This window comes from Aristolochia californica, unplaced genomic scaffold (genome assembly GCF_029961685.1).
Source record: "Aristolochia californica isolate CCGP_79_NKW_82.1479 unplaced genomic scaffold, dmAriCali1.0.hap1 SCAF_5, whole genome shotgun sequence".
NCBI lineage: Eukaryota > Viridiplantae > Streptophyta > Magnoliopsida > Piperales > Aristolochiaceae > Aristolochia > Aristolochia californica.
The window spans coordinates 4,953,231-4,971,586 of record NW_027182214.1 but is presented as its reverse complement, the minus strand read 5'-3'; the positions used below and the strand labels follow the sequence as shown (position 1 = coordinate 4,971,586).

General features: G+C 35.8%; 1 protein-coding gene and 1 pseudogene across 3 annotated transcripts; one reads left to right on the top strand and one right to left on the bottom strand.

The window, feature by feature from the left end:
• The first annotated feature begins 9,249 nt into the window (after positions 1–9,249).
• LOC137966456 (protein TORNADO 1-like) lies at positions 9,250–14,129 on the top strand (annotated as a pseudogene).
• LOC137966457 (uncharacterized) lies at positions 11,933–17,435 on the bottom strand. Of its 3 annotated transcripts, none has more exons than XM_068813072.1 (2): positions 15,070–17,435; positions 11,933–12,330 (listed from the first exon to the last, which is right to left on the bottom strand). In XM_068813072.1, exons 1-2 carry the CDS (start codon positions 16,223–16,225, stop codon positions 12,173–12,175), a joined length of 1,314 nt encoding a protein of 437 aa, XP_068669173.1. In that variant the 5' UTR covers positions 16,226–17,435; the 3' UTR covers positions 11,933–12,172. The 3 variants fall into 3 exon arrangements, with proteins under 3 accessions (XP_068669173.1, XP_068669176.1, XP_068669175.1); XM_068813075.1 differs by lacking the exon at positions 11,933–12,330 and adding an exon at positions 14,350–14,688; XM_068813074.1 differs by lacking the exon at positions 11,933–12,330 and having other exon boundaries at positions 14,769–17,435.
• Between the last annotated feature and the right edge of the window lie 921 nt (positions 17,436–18,356).

The window sequence follows — 18,356 nt, the reverse complement described above, 5'->3', positions numbered from 1 at the left end:
AGGATAACATCTATGTAATAACATTTATGTTTCAATCCTTTATTTACAACCCTTAGGTTAAAGGGCATTTATCTAATAATTTAGTTTTCAATCAATATATAAAGATTAATGGGGAATTAAAACTCATCTGAAACCATAATCCTCTAGACTCTTTTTCTTCCCATTTGAGCACTCTCTTCTTCACCTCTCCTTTGAGCTCTTCACCTCCGTCTCTTCCTCCTCTTCTTCCTTTCTCTTATCTCTTTCACTCAAAAGGTTCTTAAACTTACATTATGGAATCCTAAGATTCAACAAGATAAAAGGAAGGAGGTGCTTTCCCTTCTATTTATTTTTAAATTTTAAATATTAAAATAATTAATAAAAATTAACATAAATTTTTATTTTAAAATTATTTCATGTAAAAAATATAATTTAATTAATTATATTTACAATGATATTATTATCTTATTTTTATCATTAAAAATAATAAAAATAAGAAAATCTCAAAATGATATAAACAAGAACACATTGAGAATATCCAAAACGTTTTACTAGCCACTTAAAATGCTTCAATATAGATATTTTTCATTTAAGTGTCTTAGAATGTCAGTTGCCTCCTAATTCAATAAGTACTTTGAATTTTTCTATCAAAATAGGCTTCCTTACTAAAGTTACTTTAAGCAGGAAACTAATCAAATTATTTGCAAGTCGAAAATGAATTTTAAAAAGTGATGATATGTTACCTTCTTTGAAAATGGTATCCCATTATTTCGGGTAAATTGTTACTTTTGGCATTTAAATTATCCTTTGATGAGTAATATCTTATTTTGAATAATTGAAATAAAATTTACAGCAAATAGTGTAAAAAAATAAAATATTGTCGGTGATCACTCTATCAAAATGAGATCATGTTCTCAAAAAAATGTATCTAAACATGAATCATGCTTTCATAGTTCTAGAAACTTGGGGCCAAGATGGGATCTTAATTATGTTAAATGGTATTTTTCTATTGCAAAAATTTAAACTAGGGTAAACAAGAGGCATAGGACTGTTGAATTTTTTGATTGTGGGGTAAATGTTGTAAAACTTCATATTGAAATGTTATCAGGCTTGGTCATTCACCAAAAAGGTAACTTGATCCAGTTTAATCATTAAAAAAATTAACATTGAGAAGGGGGGGGGGGGGGGGGGGGGGGGGTTGGGGGGAGAGGGATTTTGGTATTCAAATTAAAATTTACTTGTGCATGTGATTAAAAAGTTACACAAAAACAATTTAAAATAAAGAGCATTATGAACACACCACATGGACAAAATTTTTTTTTTTTATAGATGTTCTCCTAGGGGTAGTCACTGCCCAAGAACTGTTACTTGGAAAAATTCCACTATTAAGCTCTAATAGCTGGAAAATTACAAAAGTTATTCTGTCTCTCTTTGGCCAAGTGTAGCTCAATACATGATTTTACACAAACCCAATCTCTTGCTAGATTCTAGATTTCGCTAGGCCTTTCTATCTAAATTAGTAGGTTCTAGGTGAACCTTTCACAAATACATAAAAAGAAAGAGAAAAATTACACCCTTACTTGGAGAGATGCTTCTCCTTGAGAGATTCAAGTTGTCTTCTCCTTTGTAGCATGTTGTGAAATGATCAAGGAACTTGTACTATGATGAGTGCAATGATGATTTAAAGAGAATAATGGTTTTCCAAGTGAATGGCTCTTTCTCTTTCTCTCTAAAGCGTTTTTTATGGAAATTTGTAAGATAAAGGTATGTGGCTTAAAGATATGCCAATAAATACTTATTCGCTCACAGTTTGGTAGGGTATTTATAGCTTCCCCAATTCAAACTAGATATTAATTACCCGTTTACAAAAATCAGTGCTTCGATTGATCGATCATTACAACTATTTTTCTATCAGATAGTGATTTATTGATTGATGGACTAATCGATCAATATGTTATCGTTAATCCAGAAAAGTTATTTTGATCGATCATTGTCAATGGTTGATCGATCAATCAAGATTTTCTCTGGTTGTGCATTACAAATATGATCGATCATGCTTTGAGTTCCTTACTGGCATGGTTTTGACTGATCGATCAATCTAGAGGAGAGATGATTGATCAGTCCAATGATAGATCAATCCAAGTGGGATGATCGATCATGCGTTATAATATGAAATGATCATGTCTTGGATGACCGATCAATTGACTATGGTTGATTAATCTTGCTTTATATTTCTACCCTGCACAGTTTTGGATGATCCATCATTACAATAGTTGATGGATCATTCCAATGCTAGTTTAAAAACATAGATTTCGTAAAGCATGTGAATTTTTTTCTTAGTGCTCTAACATGTTTCTAAATTATGTTTATGATGATCCTAAACATGTTTATATGCAATTTATAACCTAAAGCTTCGATTTCACAAATATACTTAAGGAATAGGAAGTTTGAAATTCTCTCTTACAAAAAGTGATTGAGTTTAGATGTTTGTTTATAATGCTTGAACTCGAGTTTTCTCTTTGTCTTCTTCCTTGTGGGTGTTTCTTCAAGATCTACTTGAGGTCTAGATTTTAGCTTTGACGCTTTAGACCTTGAGATGCTCTTGAAGGTGAAGTATCTGAAATACTTAGATTTTCAAATTATTAGTTCTATTAAGTTTTGTTATTATCAAAAGCAATGTGGGAGTTAATCAATAGCCAACAACTTTATATGAACTTAATTTGAAATTACTCTCGACAACATAGAATTCCTCGCTTTAAGAAAAAAAATGCACTTAAAATTAACAACCATGTCGAATGAAGTTTAACCATTGGCGATGGCCGCCTTCTTTGATGACTTTAAAACCCAAGTGAGGTAGCGAACAAAAAGGTCAAAGGCTTATTGCGATGTAAGGACAAGGCCTTTGAATTCAATATATAATGAGAGTTGAAAGTCTATAGATTGGAAAAACTGATTAACCAGCAACAACATGTTAATGCAAATAGAAAATAGCATTAATTAAATGATGTGTTTTAATTAGCTCTACTTCAGGAAATTGTATGACTATGAAAAGAGTTTAACTGATAGCTAAAATGGATTAGAAAATCAAGACAACCAACCTTGCTATTGGGAGCACCCTTTTATGAGTTTTTTTAATCCCAAAAGGGCACATTACACGCCTAATGTGGATTAAAATTAATTAACGAGTGAAATTATAAATAAGTACTCTCTTACAAAGCATTACAAAAGAGTTGTTTGTTAGTTAGTTGTATAAATTTGATATGATTCAAGTGTTATATTCACTTATTTCTTAGCATAAAAACTAATTTATGCATCATGCAATGTAAAATAAGCTCTCTTTAAGCTCTTCGCCTAGTTTCCAATATACAATGCGAAGCTGCACCTTTTCCATGCATGAACAAATTAACCTGAAGGGTATTCAGACAGCCTTTTTTAAAAGTTTTTTTTTGTATTTATTAGGATAAATAATTTTCATTTTAAAAATACTTCTAAAATAATACTCTCACTTTAATAAATAAAAAAAATCTCAAGTTTTAAAACATTTTATGCTCATTTCTTAATTTTACATTTCTCATATTTTTTATTTTTTTATTATTTTAATTTTTTTTTTTTTACAAACATAACATAGTCAAACTTTTATTTGGGTAGAGCAATATCACCCTACAACACTTTAAAGGCCAAAGACACACAATAAGCAAACAACATATGAAGCTTGGCCTTGTCCCATCCTCACATATCCACATGACAAAGTAATGGAATCCTAGAAATCCATTACAACTTTGTGGAACAAGATTTGTGATTTTATAAGAGGGCATAACTGGCCGAGAATTAATACATTTTGGCTAAAATTAATACCCTCCTTTGGTCCACACACTTTGGAGCATCAAAATGTTGTCAACTAAAAGATTCCTAGTTGGTAAGTGACATTCAATGAGTACTTGTAATGAATAATGTCAAACATAGGTGACATATGTGACAGATGTCATAGATGTGACAGATGTGACAAGATGACTGACTTTTGCCCTAAAGGTTGAAAGAGTGTACCTTTTATGTGACCTATTTGAGATTTAAAGTCACACTTAAAAAATTTCATACAAGCCACTTGAGGAAGCCAACAAAAGGGTCATAACTCATCATAACATTGTCAAATTTATGGCAAAAGCTCTTCCTTTGCTTACAACCATCAAATGTGGGCCAGACATATTATGTGTCGGTACAAGTATCATAAATTGCCAAAAATCTTTTTTTTCTTTTTTGGAAGCTAATTAACCAATTGTTGCATGTTGTAAATTCAAATAGAAAAGCATTATTGGATTGGTGTTTTAATTAGCTTTAATTACCCTCCAAAAACTAATGGAAATATTATTAATTATTGAGAGCATTTATGTAGGTATTGGATTTGGTGCTCTTCACTTATCACATGGTTACTTCATGGAAATGGCTTCTATTTATGCTTTCTTTATTCAGCCAAGAGGTTATGTGGTCTTGTTTACAATAGTTTTTACAAAAAATTATCATAATTATTATTGTATGCATGTTTTTTTGTTTATTGAAGAAATTCTATCCCTTTAACTATGATTATTGGGAGTCATATGAGTGTCTTCATAATATTGTGTCCTATAAGCCATATGAGAGTGCTCAGTTTTGGGGGCAAAAAATCATAATTTTGAGAGATATCAATAAACATACAAGTAATTTTTTATACTTAAAAATTAAAATATTTCAATTTAAAATAGATTTATTGATATACGTTTTGTAATAATTATTTTCAAAATAGTTTTATATAATTTTTTTTGAGAATTGAACTCATTGGCTTAGAAAGACCACAGGGTGAGTACAACAAGAATCCACCTCAACTTGACTTGACCCATTGAGGTGGAGATTGGGTTATTTATTTTACCTATTGGGGCACGGACTGGTTTCCCTTGAAAAACCCACAATAGGTCAAGAATGAGAAAATTTGAGCCACCATGAATTGAGTGAATCGATGAGTAACAAGAATGAGAGAATTTTAAGGCACTCAAGACCAAAACAAAAGAGAGAGAAGGAATGAATTGTTGAAGGATTACAAGGGTTATATAGATTTTGCAAAACCCTTAAAAAGAGAAAATGTATGTTGCTTTTCATTCCCCCTAAAGTTGAACTTAGAGGTTGATCGAACATTTAGCTTGGTGATAAGTTGTCAAAACCAATTCGAAGAGAGTAGGTTAGTGAAATGTCTACAAATTGATTGATAGAGGGAATATGACAAACTTGAATATATCTCTTTGTAAATTTATTTCAAACAAAATGATAGTCCATTTCAATATATTTATTGCGAGAGTTAAAAACAAGATTGTGAGCTAAGCAAGTAGTACTTAAATCATCACATGAAGAGATGGAGGTCGAGAGAAGTATATGTGCAAATCTTTTAGAAGATACTGAACCCAAGTGATTTCACCAAATGTAAAAGTCATGGTTTTGTATTTGGCTTTAGTATTGGAGCGAGATAATGTGAGTTGTTTTTTTATACACCAAGAGACAAGGTTGGGTCCTAATAAGACTGCATAACCGATGGCAGATCGCCTTGTTAATGAGCAACCACCCTAATCAACATAAAAAAAAAAAAAAAATCCTGCTTTGAAAAGACTAAGTCATAGTCTATGGTACCTTTAAGATATCAAAGAATTCTTTTTGAACTAGTTTAAAGTGAAAAATAGTGGGGGAGTTCATATATTGAGTTACAAGATTGACATAGTAAGATATATCAGGTCGTGTTAATGTTAAATACTAAAGAAGACTTATAGTGAAGAGAGTTAGAGTAAGGGGAACTCTGAAAATCAAGTTTTGTGTTGGTAGCAAGAGGAGTTGTAATAGTTCCATCATTGCTCGAGTTAATATATCTTTTAGGTATTGAGTTTGTTAAAACAAAAAATATTAGTGGGACTTCTACGTACTTGAATGCCTAAGAAGATATCTAGAAGTCCTAGACTCTTTACCGAGAAAGTATCACTTAGTATTGTTGCAAAAGTTTAAAGAAGTGTGGGGTTATTCCCAGTAAGAATAATGTCATCCACATAAAGAAGTAGGTAAAGATGGTTACACGAAAAATGATAAAAAATAGTGAGGATCCACTTTACTAATTTGAAAACCGAAATGAAGTAGGAATTTGGTAAATTTAGCATACCGGACACAAGGGGCTTGTTTTAGGCCATAGATAGTTTTTTTGAGCTTACGTATATGGTGTGGAAAGGTGGAGCTTTCAAAACCTGGTGGTTGTTTCATAAACACTTCCTCATTGAGAGAGCCATGAAGAAAAGCATTATCAACATTGAATTGAAGCAATGTCTAGTTATAGTGAAGGGCTAGGTGAGTATGATTTGAATTGTTTGAGGTTGGACAACAAGACTAAATGTTTGATCAAAGTCGATCCCTTAAAGTTGACGATGTCCTTGAGCAATAAGATGAACTTCGTATTTTTTTATAGATCCATCAATATTCAAATTTGGTTATGAAAATCCATCAAGACCTTACGACATGCATATTAGAATTCTTAAGCACAAGCAAGTTTATAGGACATCTGAATACATGTGTGACCATATGATCAGTCCATCAATCAATAAGTCATTGTCTGTAAAAAAAATAGCTATTATGATTGATCAATTAAAGTACTAATTTTTGCAAATGGGAAAATAACGACTAGTTTGAGTTGAGGAAGCTATAAATACCCTACCAAACCATGTGTAGAGAAGTGAATGAGCATTAGTTGGCAAATCTTCTAGCCATTACTCTCTATCTTGCAAAATTTCCTTAAAAACACTTTAGAGTGAAAGAGAGCATCACATTTTAAATTTTTTTTTTTTTTTCAATGAATCCATGCAATCATATAGTCCAAACTCCTTAATCATTTCACATCCTGTTACAAAGGAGGAGGAATCTTGAATCTCTCAAGGAGAAACATCTATCCAAGGTGTAACTTTTGCCTTTCTTTTATTTGTATTTGTGAAAGGTTCATCTATAACCTTATTAATCTAGATAGAAATTCCTAGCTAGAGCTAAAATCTAGTTGAAATCTCTTGGGGAGATTGGGTTTGTATAAATCACGTATCGAGCTAATCGTGGCCAAAGACAGCAAAATCTCTTTTGTAAATCAAGCCATTAGAGCTTTTGAGAATAGTGGAATTTCCCAAGCAATGGTTTTATGGCAGTGACTACCACTAGGGGATCGTCAATCACAAAAAATTTATTTGTCCATGTGGTGTGTGCACGTTAAATTTATCTTGAATTTCTTATGTGCATGATTTTTTAGTTACACACGTAACGTGCTTTTAATTTGATTATCTCAATCCATCCCCCTCTTGAGAAGCTACATGGGCCAACAATCGGTATCAGAGCAGGCCAAGTACATTAAATTCAAAATCCCCTTGATTTTAAAAAAAGATAAATGACATCTCAAGACAAATTGTTCCTTCCCCAAGGACAATCTACCAACCATCCATTTTTGTTCAATGGACCAAATTATCGATATTAGAAGATAATAATGGAGTTCTTCCTTTAATCCATGGATTGGGAGATATGGCATGTAACCAAAAATGACTCTTTTGAACCTCAAAAGCTTGAAAATGGTATTTTAATTACAAAAAAATATATAATTAACTAACTAGGGAAGACAAGGAACAACTCAAAACAAACTTCAAGGCCATAAACCTCTTGTTATGTGCCTTAGGACCAAACTAAGATCTCCACATGTAAGACCATTAAAGAAATTTGGGGAAAACTTGAGGCCACACATGAAGGAACCACTAAAGTTAAAGACTAAAGTATCAATCTATTAATAGCCTAACATGATGAATTCAAAATGAGACCGAGTGCGTCACCTGCTGAAATGAACTCTAAGGTTGACTCATATAATCAATGAGTGGAATATATTAGGAGAAGAGATTTTTATATATAGGCGAAACGATAAGCATCTCTTCCAAAGTCATGGGATAGGAAGAAGACAACCATTCTTAAGAATACTAACTTAAGAACTATAAACTCGAAAGAACTACTAGGAATCCTTTTCACATATGAGATGACACCAATTTTCCATGTGAGGACTAACATATAGAAGTGGGTTGCCATTTCATTCGAGATTCAGTGATGAAAAGGAGGTAATAACTCAATTTATTCGATTTGGAGATCAGTTGGGAGATGTCTTCACTAAGGCCTTAAACAAACGGCAATTTATATCATTCCGCAACAAACTAGGAGTCCTAGATATATACACTCCAGCTTGAAGGGATGTTAGAAAATACATCCAGGGGTATTTTGGTTATTTTTCCTCTAAAAATATTTTAGTTATTTTACCACTTCAATGGTTAATTTTCTTTATGTACATAAGATGAGTAATTAGAGAGATAAAAGGTAATTAAGGTTTATTAAGTATACAAGAGTAATTTTATAATTTGTAACTCAAAACATTTATTTAAAGAATCTGGAATTTGTACACAATTCCCAAGGACACCTTTCAAGCTCTTAAGAAAATCTTCTTCTCTTTTATCCTTGTTCTCTCAATTTTTTCGATTTTTACACTATTAAAACAGAAAAATTCTAAAACGAGAATCTTCTTTTCTCAGCCTTTCCCTTTAATGGCAGCTTATACCAGAACCGACCAGTTCCAGTATTCGCTTCTCTACACCTGTTCACACTTTACAATGTAGCATGTATGCCTGGTTTGAGAATTATATGCATTCCCTGAGTCCTGTTCGTGCAATTCAATTGTACATAGGAAAGCATAAACTGTAGCCGTCTTCTGAACATGAAAAAAAAAAAAGTCCGTTGTCTCAAATTGAGCCGGAATTCACAAGCAGAGGCACTGTGTTAAAGGATGAGACACTTGGGTCACTTGGGATACCAATACTCTAGTGCAAGAGATTGGGATCAAGACGCCTTACAAACATCCTGTCGGAGATGGAGATCAACTAAAAGGAGCCTGTACAAGTAAACATCTCTCTGCTGCTGCTTCATTTGAGGTAACCACTTTTATTATCGTTAAGGCAGGATTTTCAACATTTTAAGGAAGCTACTGGGAGTTTCTTTCCTGTATCGTGCTTCGGTATAGGGAGGGGTTGAATAATTTTTCTCAATTTCTACACGGACAGTTTGCATTTGAAAGGAAAAGTTGAACTCATTTTTAAAAGTTTTAACTTCTAAAGCAGATATAAACAAGCAGCACTTAATCTGCCCTTTCAGGGTGTTAGCATCGAAAATTTTGTTGATTTATCATCCATTCTTCTACAGAAAAAGCCAATGGCTTTCCAGCAGACTCTCAAACATCTCTCTCGGGCTCTGCAAGTGTTCCAGTCAGGGAATCTCAATCTTCAGTGTTTCCTTCTACCATTCTCAGCCTACTTCAAGCTGCTTCCAAGAAACAGAGAGCTGCCTGTGCATTAACAATCCCAAAGACAAGGATAGCATTTCATACTTCCCTCAACTCCTTGCTGCTCTAGCAACAGAAAAAAAAAAACAAAATTCTCTGAAGACTACACAGGGTCGACTGGGAGTTGTAACAAGTCTGTAAGCTTGGAATGTTATTAGATAAGAATTTTAACATCAAGCAAATCACATTCTAGACAAACAGATTCAATCCTGATGGTTTATCAGAGCTCTCAGAAATCCTCAGGAGAATCTGTGGAATAAAAGAAGTCATATTCTCTGAATCAAGAATAGGTTATGAAGTGTCCGTTTTACTGCTGCATTAAAGAGGAATGAAACATTTGAAGAATTGCAGATATAAGATGACTTTATCGGTTCAAGGAGCAGAGGAGCTCTCATAGATGATAGAGGTGAGTTCAACACTAGACTCTTGATAATTCTTGATTCTACTCCTCTCACAGCAACCCCTCTTATTTCTGCTGTTCTGGCAAAAATAGAGTTAAGGAAGTTCACATTTGGAGTGGTGTAAATGGAGTTAAAAACTCCAAGATCATTGAATGTGTTCCTGAAAACAGTGCCTTGAGAATCTACAAGCTTGATGTACCTGGTTCTCGCCAAGTTGCCTATGCTTTGGGATGGAACACAACAGTCAGAACACTAGATATGACTGGGATCAGGCTGAGATCACGCTGGGCCAAGGCGTTTAGAGGTGTTTTAGAACAGAATCGGACATTGAAACATGTAAAATTATCTAAAACGTGCCTCAAAGACAAAGGTGTAGTCTATGTTGCAGCTGGGCTTTTCAAGAACCAGAGTATAGAAAGGTTAGAGGGATGGAAATTGGTTCAGTGTAGGGGTGGGACATTTCTTATGCTTGTTAAGCAAATTTTCATCTCTACAAAGCCAAGCAAATATTTGTTTGAAATCCTAAACCGAGTTGGGAAGAGATGGAACTCTCGCAATCTTGCGACTTACGGAGCCAAATGAAAGTCTGTCCATTTATGTATCCATGGTGATGAAAGCTTAAGACCAGATGGTTTTATGAAGATATTTAAAAGTCTGGAGAGAAATGCCACCTTGAGGAATTTTTCTCTACAGGGCAGCAAAGGTGTTGAAGGGTAAAGGCTGTTGGAGTCTATAATGGATATATTGTAGCTTAATCCATGGATTGAAGAGATTGATCCTGAAAGAACTCTACATACTGAAGGAAAAGCAGAAAGAATTTAACAAAAACTAGGTCAAAATGGAAAAACAGAACCTGAAATGGACTTCTTTAAAGATATGCTACTAAGGCTGCCCAAGAGTTGTCAGGTTTTCCTCTGTGGACAAGAATCTCCAGGTGCCAAAACAAAATTCATCCACTATTTTTTTGCCAGCAGGAATGTTTTGCCTTCCATGATCTCATGTTTCCTGGTCATGGAAGTCCTTTATTCTACTTAATAATCAGTAGTTTGTTTAGAAAACCAGGTAACAAAGAACTAAAAGCACCTGCTGAGATTGAACAAGGTCTAATTTACTGGTTGAGGTTCATAGTCTCCAATTCAAGGAGAGCCATATCTCAATATATGTTACCAAATGTAACAGTAGTCCTAACCAACATGGACAAAATCTCAAATCCAATTGAAAGTTTGCAACCTCCATTTATTTTAATACATAGGTTAAGAACGGGTGCAAGGGTTTGCAGAATTTTATCCCACAAACTTCACTGTCCGTGCAAGATCACGTGGCTCTGTGTGCAGACTGATGCATCGCCTTTGGAAAACTAGTAAAACAATTCTTCAGAGAGGTCCACAAGTCTACCAACTCTGTAATGATGTGGTACAGATCTTATCAAACTGGAGAGCAGAGATCTACAAAAGGCCATTAATGCGATGGAGGGAATTTTGCAACCTGTGCCAGGTGAAGGTCCCCAGCCTTGAGATTCTGGTCTAGACACCATAATCTTAAGTAAGTGGAGATGAGAAGGAAGGCAATGGCAAATACTTTGCACCAATTGGGGAGGGTGATCTTCTTTGAAAATCTGGAGTTTCTTATCTTGGACTGTGAGTGGTCCTGCAGGGAGGCTCTCAGCCAGCGTGAAAGATTAGATGTCAGAAAAACTGGTTCTCAGGAGAAGAATGGGTTTGTAAGCAGGAAAGGGCAGGAGAAATTTCTAAAGGGACGCTTACAGGATCACATGATGCTGGGGATAGATTCTAGAGTAATTGACAATTTGTTGGAGGGTGATCTGGTGAAGATGAGGTTAAAACTGGAGCTCAGCTATGAGCATGAACCTGGTGTTCCAAATTCTCTTCTTCTGATTCTAGCAATTCTTAAAGTAGGAAGTGGGAAAACACCAAATGGACCCTGAGCACACCTGATTGTGCTTATGCGGGCAGACATCTGGAATGTGATGACTCCAGGCTTCTTTCCCAGGCTCCAGCTAACTATAGTTACAATTCTGAAATAAGTAATATATACATAACTATATGTTTTTGAATCTTTTTACACCATTAAAGTTTTCAGCCTCATAAATACTGCAAAAGAAGTCTACTGACAGTAGAGGAATTGAGGTTAACAATTTTTTACATTGTACAAAACAAAAGGAATCTGTTTCCAATCTCACCTTTTTATGAACCCAGGTGGATTTGCATAAAAAAATATTGGGGTCGAAAAATCAGCCTGGAGGTACTTACAGTCTGAAGAAGTACCTTGTATCCATTAACATCAATGGAATTTACATCAGGGTGGAGCTCAGAGGGCAGTTGGGTCACTTGTAGATGATCTGGTATGCTTTACAAAGAATTCATCTGAAATTCTAAGGCTCTTTAGACAACTTATAATCCCAAATGAAAATAAAGAGATTTGAGGGAGAAAATGTGAGAAAGAAGAAAGGAAAAAAAGAGGACAGCAAGCAGCAGGTGTTGAAGTCCATGCCAGAAAGGCACGAGCTTCCTCCTTTTGACAGAAATACCCCTACATACAAAAAAATACATATGTCCTTAAATACACCTCTGATTTGAACAAAACTTGATCCACAAGAATATAAAAACATTTTTTACCTAACAGACATATGCTAGGATAAACATAATATAAAAAATAACCAAAATACCCCTAAACTGGTATTTTAACACTCTCCTGCAAGCAAGAGAGTAGATATCAAACAAACTCAGCTTGTTACAGAAGGACACATGTTCACGTCTTCCCTGGTGGTGTTTTAACACTCCCCCTCAAGAAGGCATTTTTCACATTAAGCTGAAAAAGAGGTCATTCTCTATGGTAAGAATGTAAGTCTAGCCATAGGTAAGAACGTCTCAAAAACATCAACAGCGAAGGTTTCCCTTTACCACCAACCGTACCTATAACATTCAATAGAGCCATCATCAATATATTTTATGGTATAAACCCAATGACACCCTACAATAGTTGCCCCTGCCAATAAATCATATAGATGTCATGTTTCCCGGGACATTAAAGTGCTCATTTTATCATCTATAACCTATTTCCACTCAAGAGAATACAAAGCATCCTGTATTGAACGAGGGATAGTAGAAGTAGACAGAAATAGCAAAAGACATATTTTAAGATGGGATGAGAAGTACAAGACCGTTTACTATTCCGAAGACTAATAGGCAAGTCCAAATATGACAACATAGGACCTACATTCAAACAGGAAGATGCTTAATCAGATGATAGGGCTAGGATAAAACATCATATGGAAAATGGCCAAAATACCCCTGAACTGGTATTTTAACACCACTGATCTAGGGAATGTGTCATGGTATTACCTTGACCGAAAGGATAATCTGACCTTGATGTGTTCAAAACCTGAATTCTCCAAGATACAAAAAAGCCCAATCTGTTCCTCTTCAACAATTGAAAGAAGCCCTTCTCACAGTTCCAGCAAATAGTATGTAAGAATACCGACATACATGGGGCAATGTATCAGGTGGTGGTATACCCATCCTACCGTCTGGATTTGATTTTGCTAGAGACCTCCTTTCCAAGGATGAAATCCATGAAATACTGCACAGAAAGTACATTGACCTCTACTATCTTGCCATTGAATTGGAAATCCCACTTGAAAACACCCTATATTCTCTTAAGGATGAAGACAGTTCAGTCAATCCCTCATTATCTGGTATTGCAAAGGGTGTTGAAATCATTCTATAGAGGCTGAAGATCAAAGAGACAAAAATCAAAGACTTGAAGCAGGAGATGCAAGTTCTAAGATACTATGAACACAGACTCTAGATTGAGCTTCTCCAGAAAGTGAATTATCAGCAAATTTTTAGTGTCCAACTTGAATAGAGAAAAGTGCTCCACATGTTTTATTTTCCACACTGAAAATTATACAAGAAGGTTGGTGACCAATATGGTTTCAGGTATGATGGTTCTCCTGCTCCACTTCCTGTGTGAGCTTTGGTGAGAGATGCATTTTATAGAAGACCAGATTTTAGCCCACTTAGCTGCAGGTATGGGACACATGGTATCAGATGTGAGCCGTGAAGTGGCTCTTCTTGCAGAATCAAATTTCGCCTATGGAGCAGAGGTGCAGTGGGGTCTGGTGCTTTAGGGGGCAGCAGCAATTAAGCTCTAACAGACACATGGGAGGAAACAGGTCTTGACGAACCATAACTGCACAAGTGGAAAGGATATAGCAGAGAAATTTGTATTGTGGAGGGTCAGATATAGAGATGATGGGCATTATAGCTTGGGTATGTAGGAGGCACTTAGAAACAAGAACAAATGGAATTATAGAAATACCCATTTGAGTTTATGATTAATTACTTCAAACTAGACGTTGTCACTCCTATCCATGATAAAGATGTTGTTTACCCTTTATGTTTGTACTGTAAAAATGTTTTTCTTCTAATCCTGTATTAATCTTAATATTTATGGATTGGGACCTGCCACTAAAGAATCAAACAAGGAGAAGTGAATACTAAAGAAAGAGCCAACCAGCCATCTAGTAATTAATAAGAAGAGCAAACATGAATAAAAAATAACCAGTGAATATTTATGATGTTTAAAGTCTGAGTAGCAATTAAAATTCCACCTGTGGATGGTAACAGAGATTAAAGTTAGATTCCTTCAATTGCAAAATGGTAACAAATACAAAAAAAATTATTTGCTCAAAGAGCTGTAACATTGCTGTAAACCGCAGGGAAACAAGTGCTTTAATGATCATCATCATGATTGGAGACCTGTCCATACAATATTGGTCTTGCATCTTCATTATTTGATACATCCATACCCCTGGTCAGATATATCTTCAGCGATTCTTGTGCCTAGTCCCCTTCAAACTCTCTCTATCTAATCCATCAACACATTCTACCACCATAATAAGCAAATAATCAAAATGAAATCCGAATGACAAGGAATTTCACACCAGTAAACACAGAACACAGAAGTCGAGATATGGACATTGCCATACAAATCACAAGAAGATACAGAAAATCTCATATAACATGATAAGCTCGTTCACATTATAGACATCCTTCTCCTTCATCACAAAGTTATTCCACACACAAATACAAAACAAGACTCTAATACCGACCCACTAAGATGATCAGTCCTATCCTATAGTCATGTGTATTTATATTGTCCTATATAAAGAGTAAATATATATAATTCAGAAGAAAGCTCTACTCCCATAAAAGACTCTTGAGCCAGTACCCTTCTGCTGGAGTTTTGAGTCAGCGGTTGAATTACCATTTGCTGGAGCAGTTCCGCCATTTTCAATATCCATAGGAAGCTTCATCTTGGCCAATGATTCAGTAAACTGCTGCATGCTCTTCATATACATATCCACTATCTCCTGCTGCACCACCTGCTGTTTAGGCTCAATCTTTATATTTATAATTGGTTGTGGGAGTGTACTACTAGCTAACCCACTGGATGAATTAATCTCAGCTTCACCAGCATCTGCATTTTTCTCCTCCTTGGACGAAGCCTGGTCTTGAGTATCAAAAACTGATTGGTAACTAGTGTGAGCAGCAGTAGAGGGGGATCCAGTTGACCCATACGTTGAAATACTGCTTACAGGCGTATCATTCTTCATAGACTCGGTAAAGCTATCAACAACCTGAACAGGTCTCGAGTCCAAATTATTGTCATTCTCTGAAGTGATTAAGTTCTCAGGTCTCTGAGCATCCAAATCAGTGCACGAAATCCCAAAATATTCAGAAACCATAATTTGGTTTTCGTTCACAATCTTTGGATCAGGGAACTCAATCTTAGTGTACTCACAAGGGAGAGAATTATCCACCTCAGAATCGATTAAAGTTGCATCTTCGGGGGCAGGGATAGCCAACACCTCCGGTGACGAGCCAGTGTATGAAAGAGATAGCTGCACAAAGCCTGCTGGAGAATGGAAAAGATCAGTTGAAGAAAGTGAAAATTCTTGCATCAACTTCCCATTCCCCACCAAAATTTCTGACAGGGGAACCAAACTAAAGCCCAACAACTGGTCTTCCAGGTAGTTTTTCACCCGACTAAGCATCCATATCTCGCATTTAAGAGATGAATCCAAAGTGCGAACTTTGAATTGCAGGCTCTCATTGAAGACTGGATTCTTCCCACCACCGTTAATGATCCGAGTTGACACAGTTATTTCAGGGTCGCTAGTGAGGCAGATCTTCGCATAAACATCTTGTTTATGATAAATGCAGATATTGTGGATATCTCTTGCCTGATGTATGCAAACATCAAGAACGCCAACATAGCCCTCCAAGTTCCCTGAGACTGCAACCTTCTGCTGAGGCTGAGTTCCAGTGCAAGTGGGAGTGGTTTCATATTTTTGCCCCGAAGGTTCCACGAGGGTAGACGTATCCGCAAGGGAGGAGAAGGATAACTGATGAGAACTCATTTTCAGAAGAAGAAATTACACTTTGGGACGCAGAGAAGCAAACGAGATGCAACAATTGAACCAGGACACAACGCAGGGCTTAGCTTGGAGGACTCTGCAAAACGTTCTCAAGAAACAGGCTGCTCTCAGTGGCGTCTAGGATCGGATGCTAAACTCCTAGAAAAACCAGAATCAAGAAGATAAGCCTGCTGAAATCAAAAGAGAATCTAAAAGCAGAAGAGCAAAGACACGGACTTTGCCTGAATGCAGAGACTAAAATGACTTCTGGGATTGAGACCTCAAACCCTAAATTCAAAAATGAGAGAAGCCAAAATACACATGGGTTGTTCGACTGCAAAAACCAAGAATCCGGAAAACTTAAATAACATTAGAGACAGTTCTTCCAAACACCAAACCACAAACTTTAGCTTGAAGCAGCTTAAACCCAAAACCCTAGAACAGAATAAACATACAGAGGAGACCCAAGCCAGTAAGCTCAAAACCCTAGCTTGGACTCTCCTACAGCAGAAAAAGTTTTTTTGACTCAAAAAAGTCCAGAGATAAGATCATAGACTCTAGCGATTCATAACCCAGAACAAAGACTCAGTAGCAAATGTCTAAATTTCTGACAACTCGATTATTTAAGGACTCGAAAAGTCGAAAACCGAACATCCAACAGCGAGACTCCAAGTGCTTTCTTTTCACCGAAATCGAAAATCAAAACTCAGAACGCGACCAGACCATCAACAGTTAGCTCCTGGGACCAGGCAGCATCCTATAAAGCCAGCAGTCACGGAAGCAACAGAACAAAAACCCGAGGAAAACAATAACCCACAAAAGATACAAAGGAGGTACAAAAAATCACAGGTATCACAGATTGCTCCTCACACAGCTCAAGCGCAATTTCTACGCCAAAGAGTATAAGAAATACAAAAATCAAAGAAACAAACAAACAAAACTCGGGTAGACAACGAAGACTTCGAAGTTTGAACCACAGCCCGGAAGATTTAAAAAGCAGAAAAAACCAAAATGGGTTCTCCGCTTTCGTGCCTCTTTCTCAGTTGTCTTGCCCAAAAGTCAACAAATTCCGGCTCTTATCCAGAGTCCAGACTGACTGTCAACCGTCCTCGTGAGTCGAGTAGATAATTAAGAATTAAAGCAGTCTCTCCGATTGGAACAGCAAATCAACTGAGGAGAATAATCTACTCATTACTGGTCACTGGCCACCATCCACCGCCTTCGTCCTGAGTGGATCTGCAACGTCTCTCCCGTCCGTATTTTTATATCTATTCCTTAACATTCAAAAGTTAAAAAAGAAAATTTACCATTTCATCAGCTTGGCATATTCTACCATTTTTATATTTAACAATTCATTGGAGATCAGCTTTCAAAGGGAGGAAAAGGTAGTAAAGCTGGGCCAATCAAAAGAAGAAAAAGTGTGATGTGAATGTTGCTTTAGTACCAAATCCTCCACTTGGCCAAAAGGAAAGAGCACTACATATTTTGAGCCATTTAATATTATGCTTAGCCCAAGACGCTCTCTTCTCCAATTATTATTCAATGAGACTTCTAGATGATGGAGCCCTTAAAATAGAATAGAAGAAGGGTAAATCAGGAGGGGGGGTCCACCCCTTCAAGTTCTATGGCTAGGGGGTGTCACAATACAATGTTTCTCAAATCATCTCTCGATCCAAACAAGACTTTTGAGGGGAGATTTCCCTCTTGGGTCCTCTTCTTCAATTGGGTATTCTTCCTTCTTTGTTGAAAATAAGGGTTACACATTGATGGAGATAAGTGTGATGTGTCTATTGATTTGTTTTTTGCTTGTAATTAATAAAACCCATTCTTCTTCCTCAAATGGGTTGATTGATTTAACAAAAAAAAAAAAAAAAAAAAAACTTTGTTAGTTTATGAGCACAACATCATCATTCACATTGATGGAAAAACAAGGGTTCCACATTGATGGAGATAAGTCTGATGTGTCTATTGATTTTTTTAATTTTTTTTTTTTTTTTTGCTTGTAATTAATGAAACCCAATCTTCTTCCTCAAATGGGTTGATAGATTGTAAAAAAAAAAACTTTGTTAGTTTATGAGCACAACATCATTCACATTGATGGAGATAATAAGGGTTCCACATTGATGGAGATTAC

Excerpts from the sequence above, each read along its gene's own strand:
- LOC137966457 (XM_068813072.1), bottom strand. The coding sequence starts at position 16,225 with ATGAGTTCTCATCAGTTATCCTTCTCCTCCCTTGCGGATACGTCTACC. Across the intron at positions 12,331-15,069 it reads CGGAACTGCTCCAGCAAATG|GGGTATTTCTGTCAAAAGGA; the intron begins GTAATTCAACCG and ends TTTTGTATGTAG.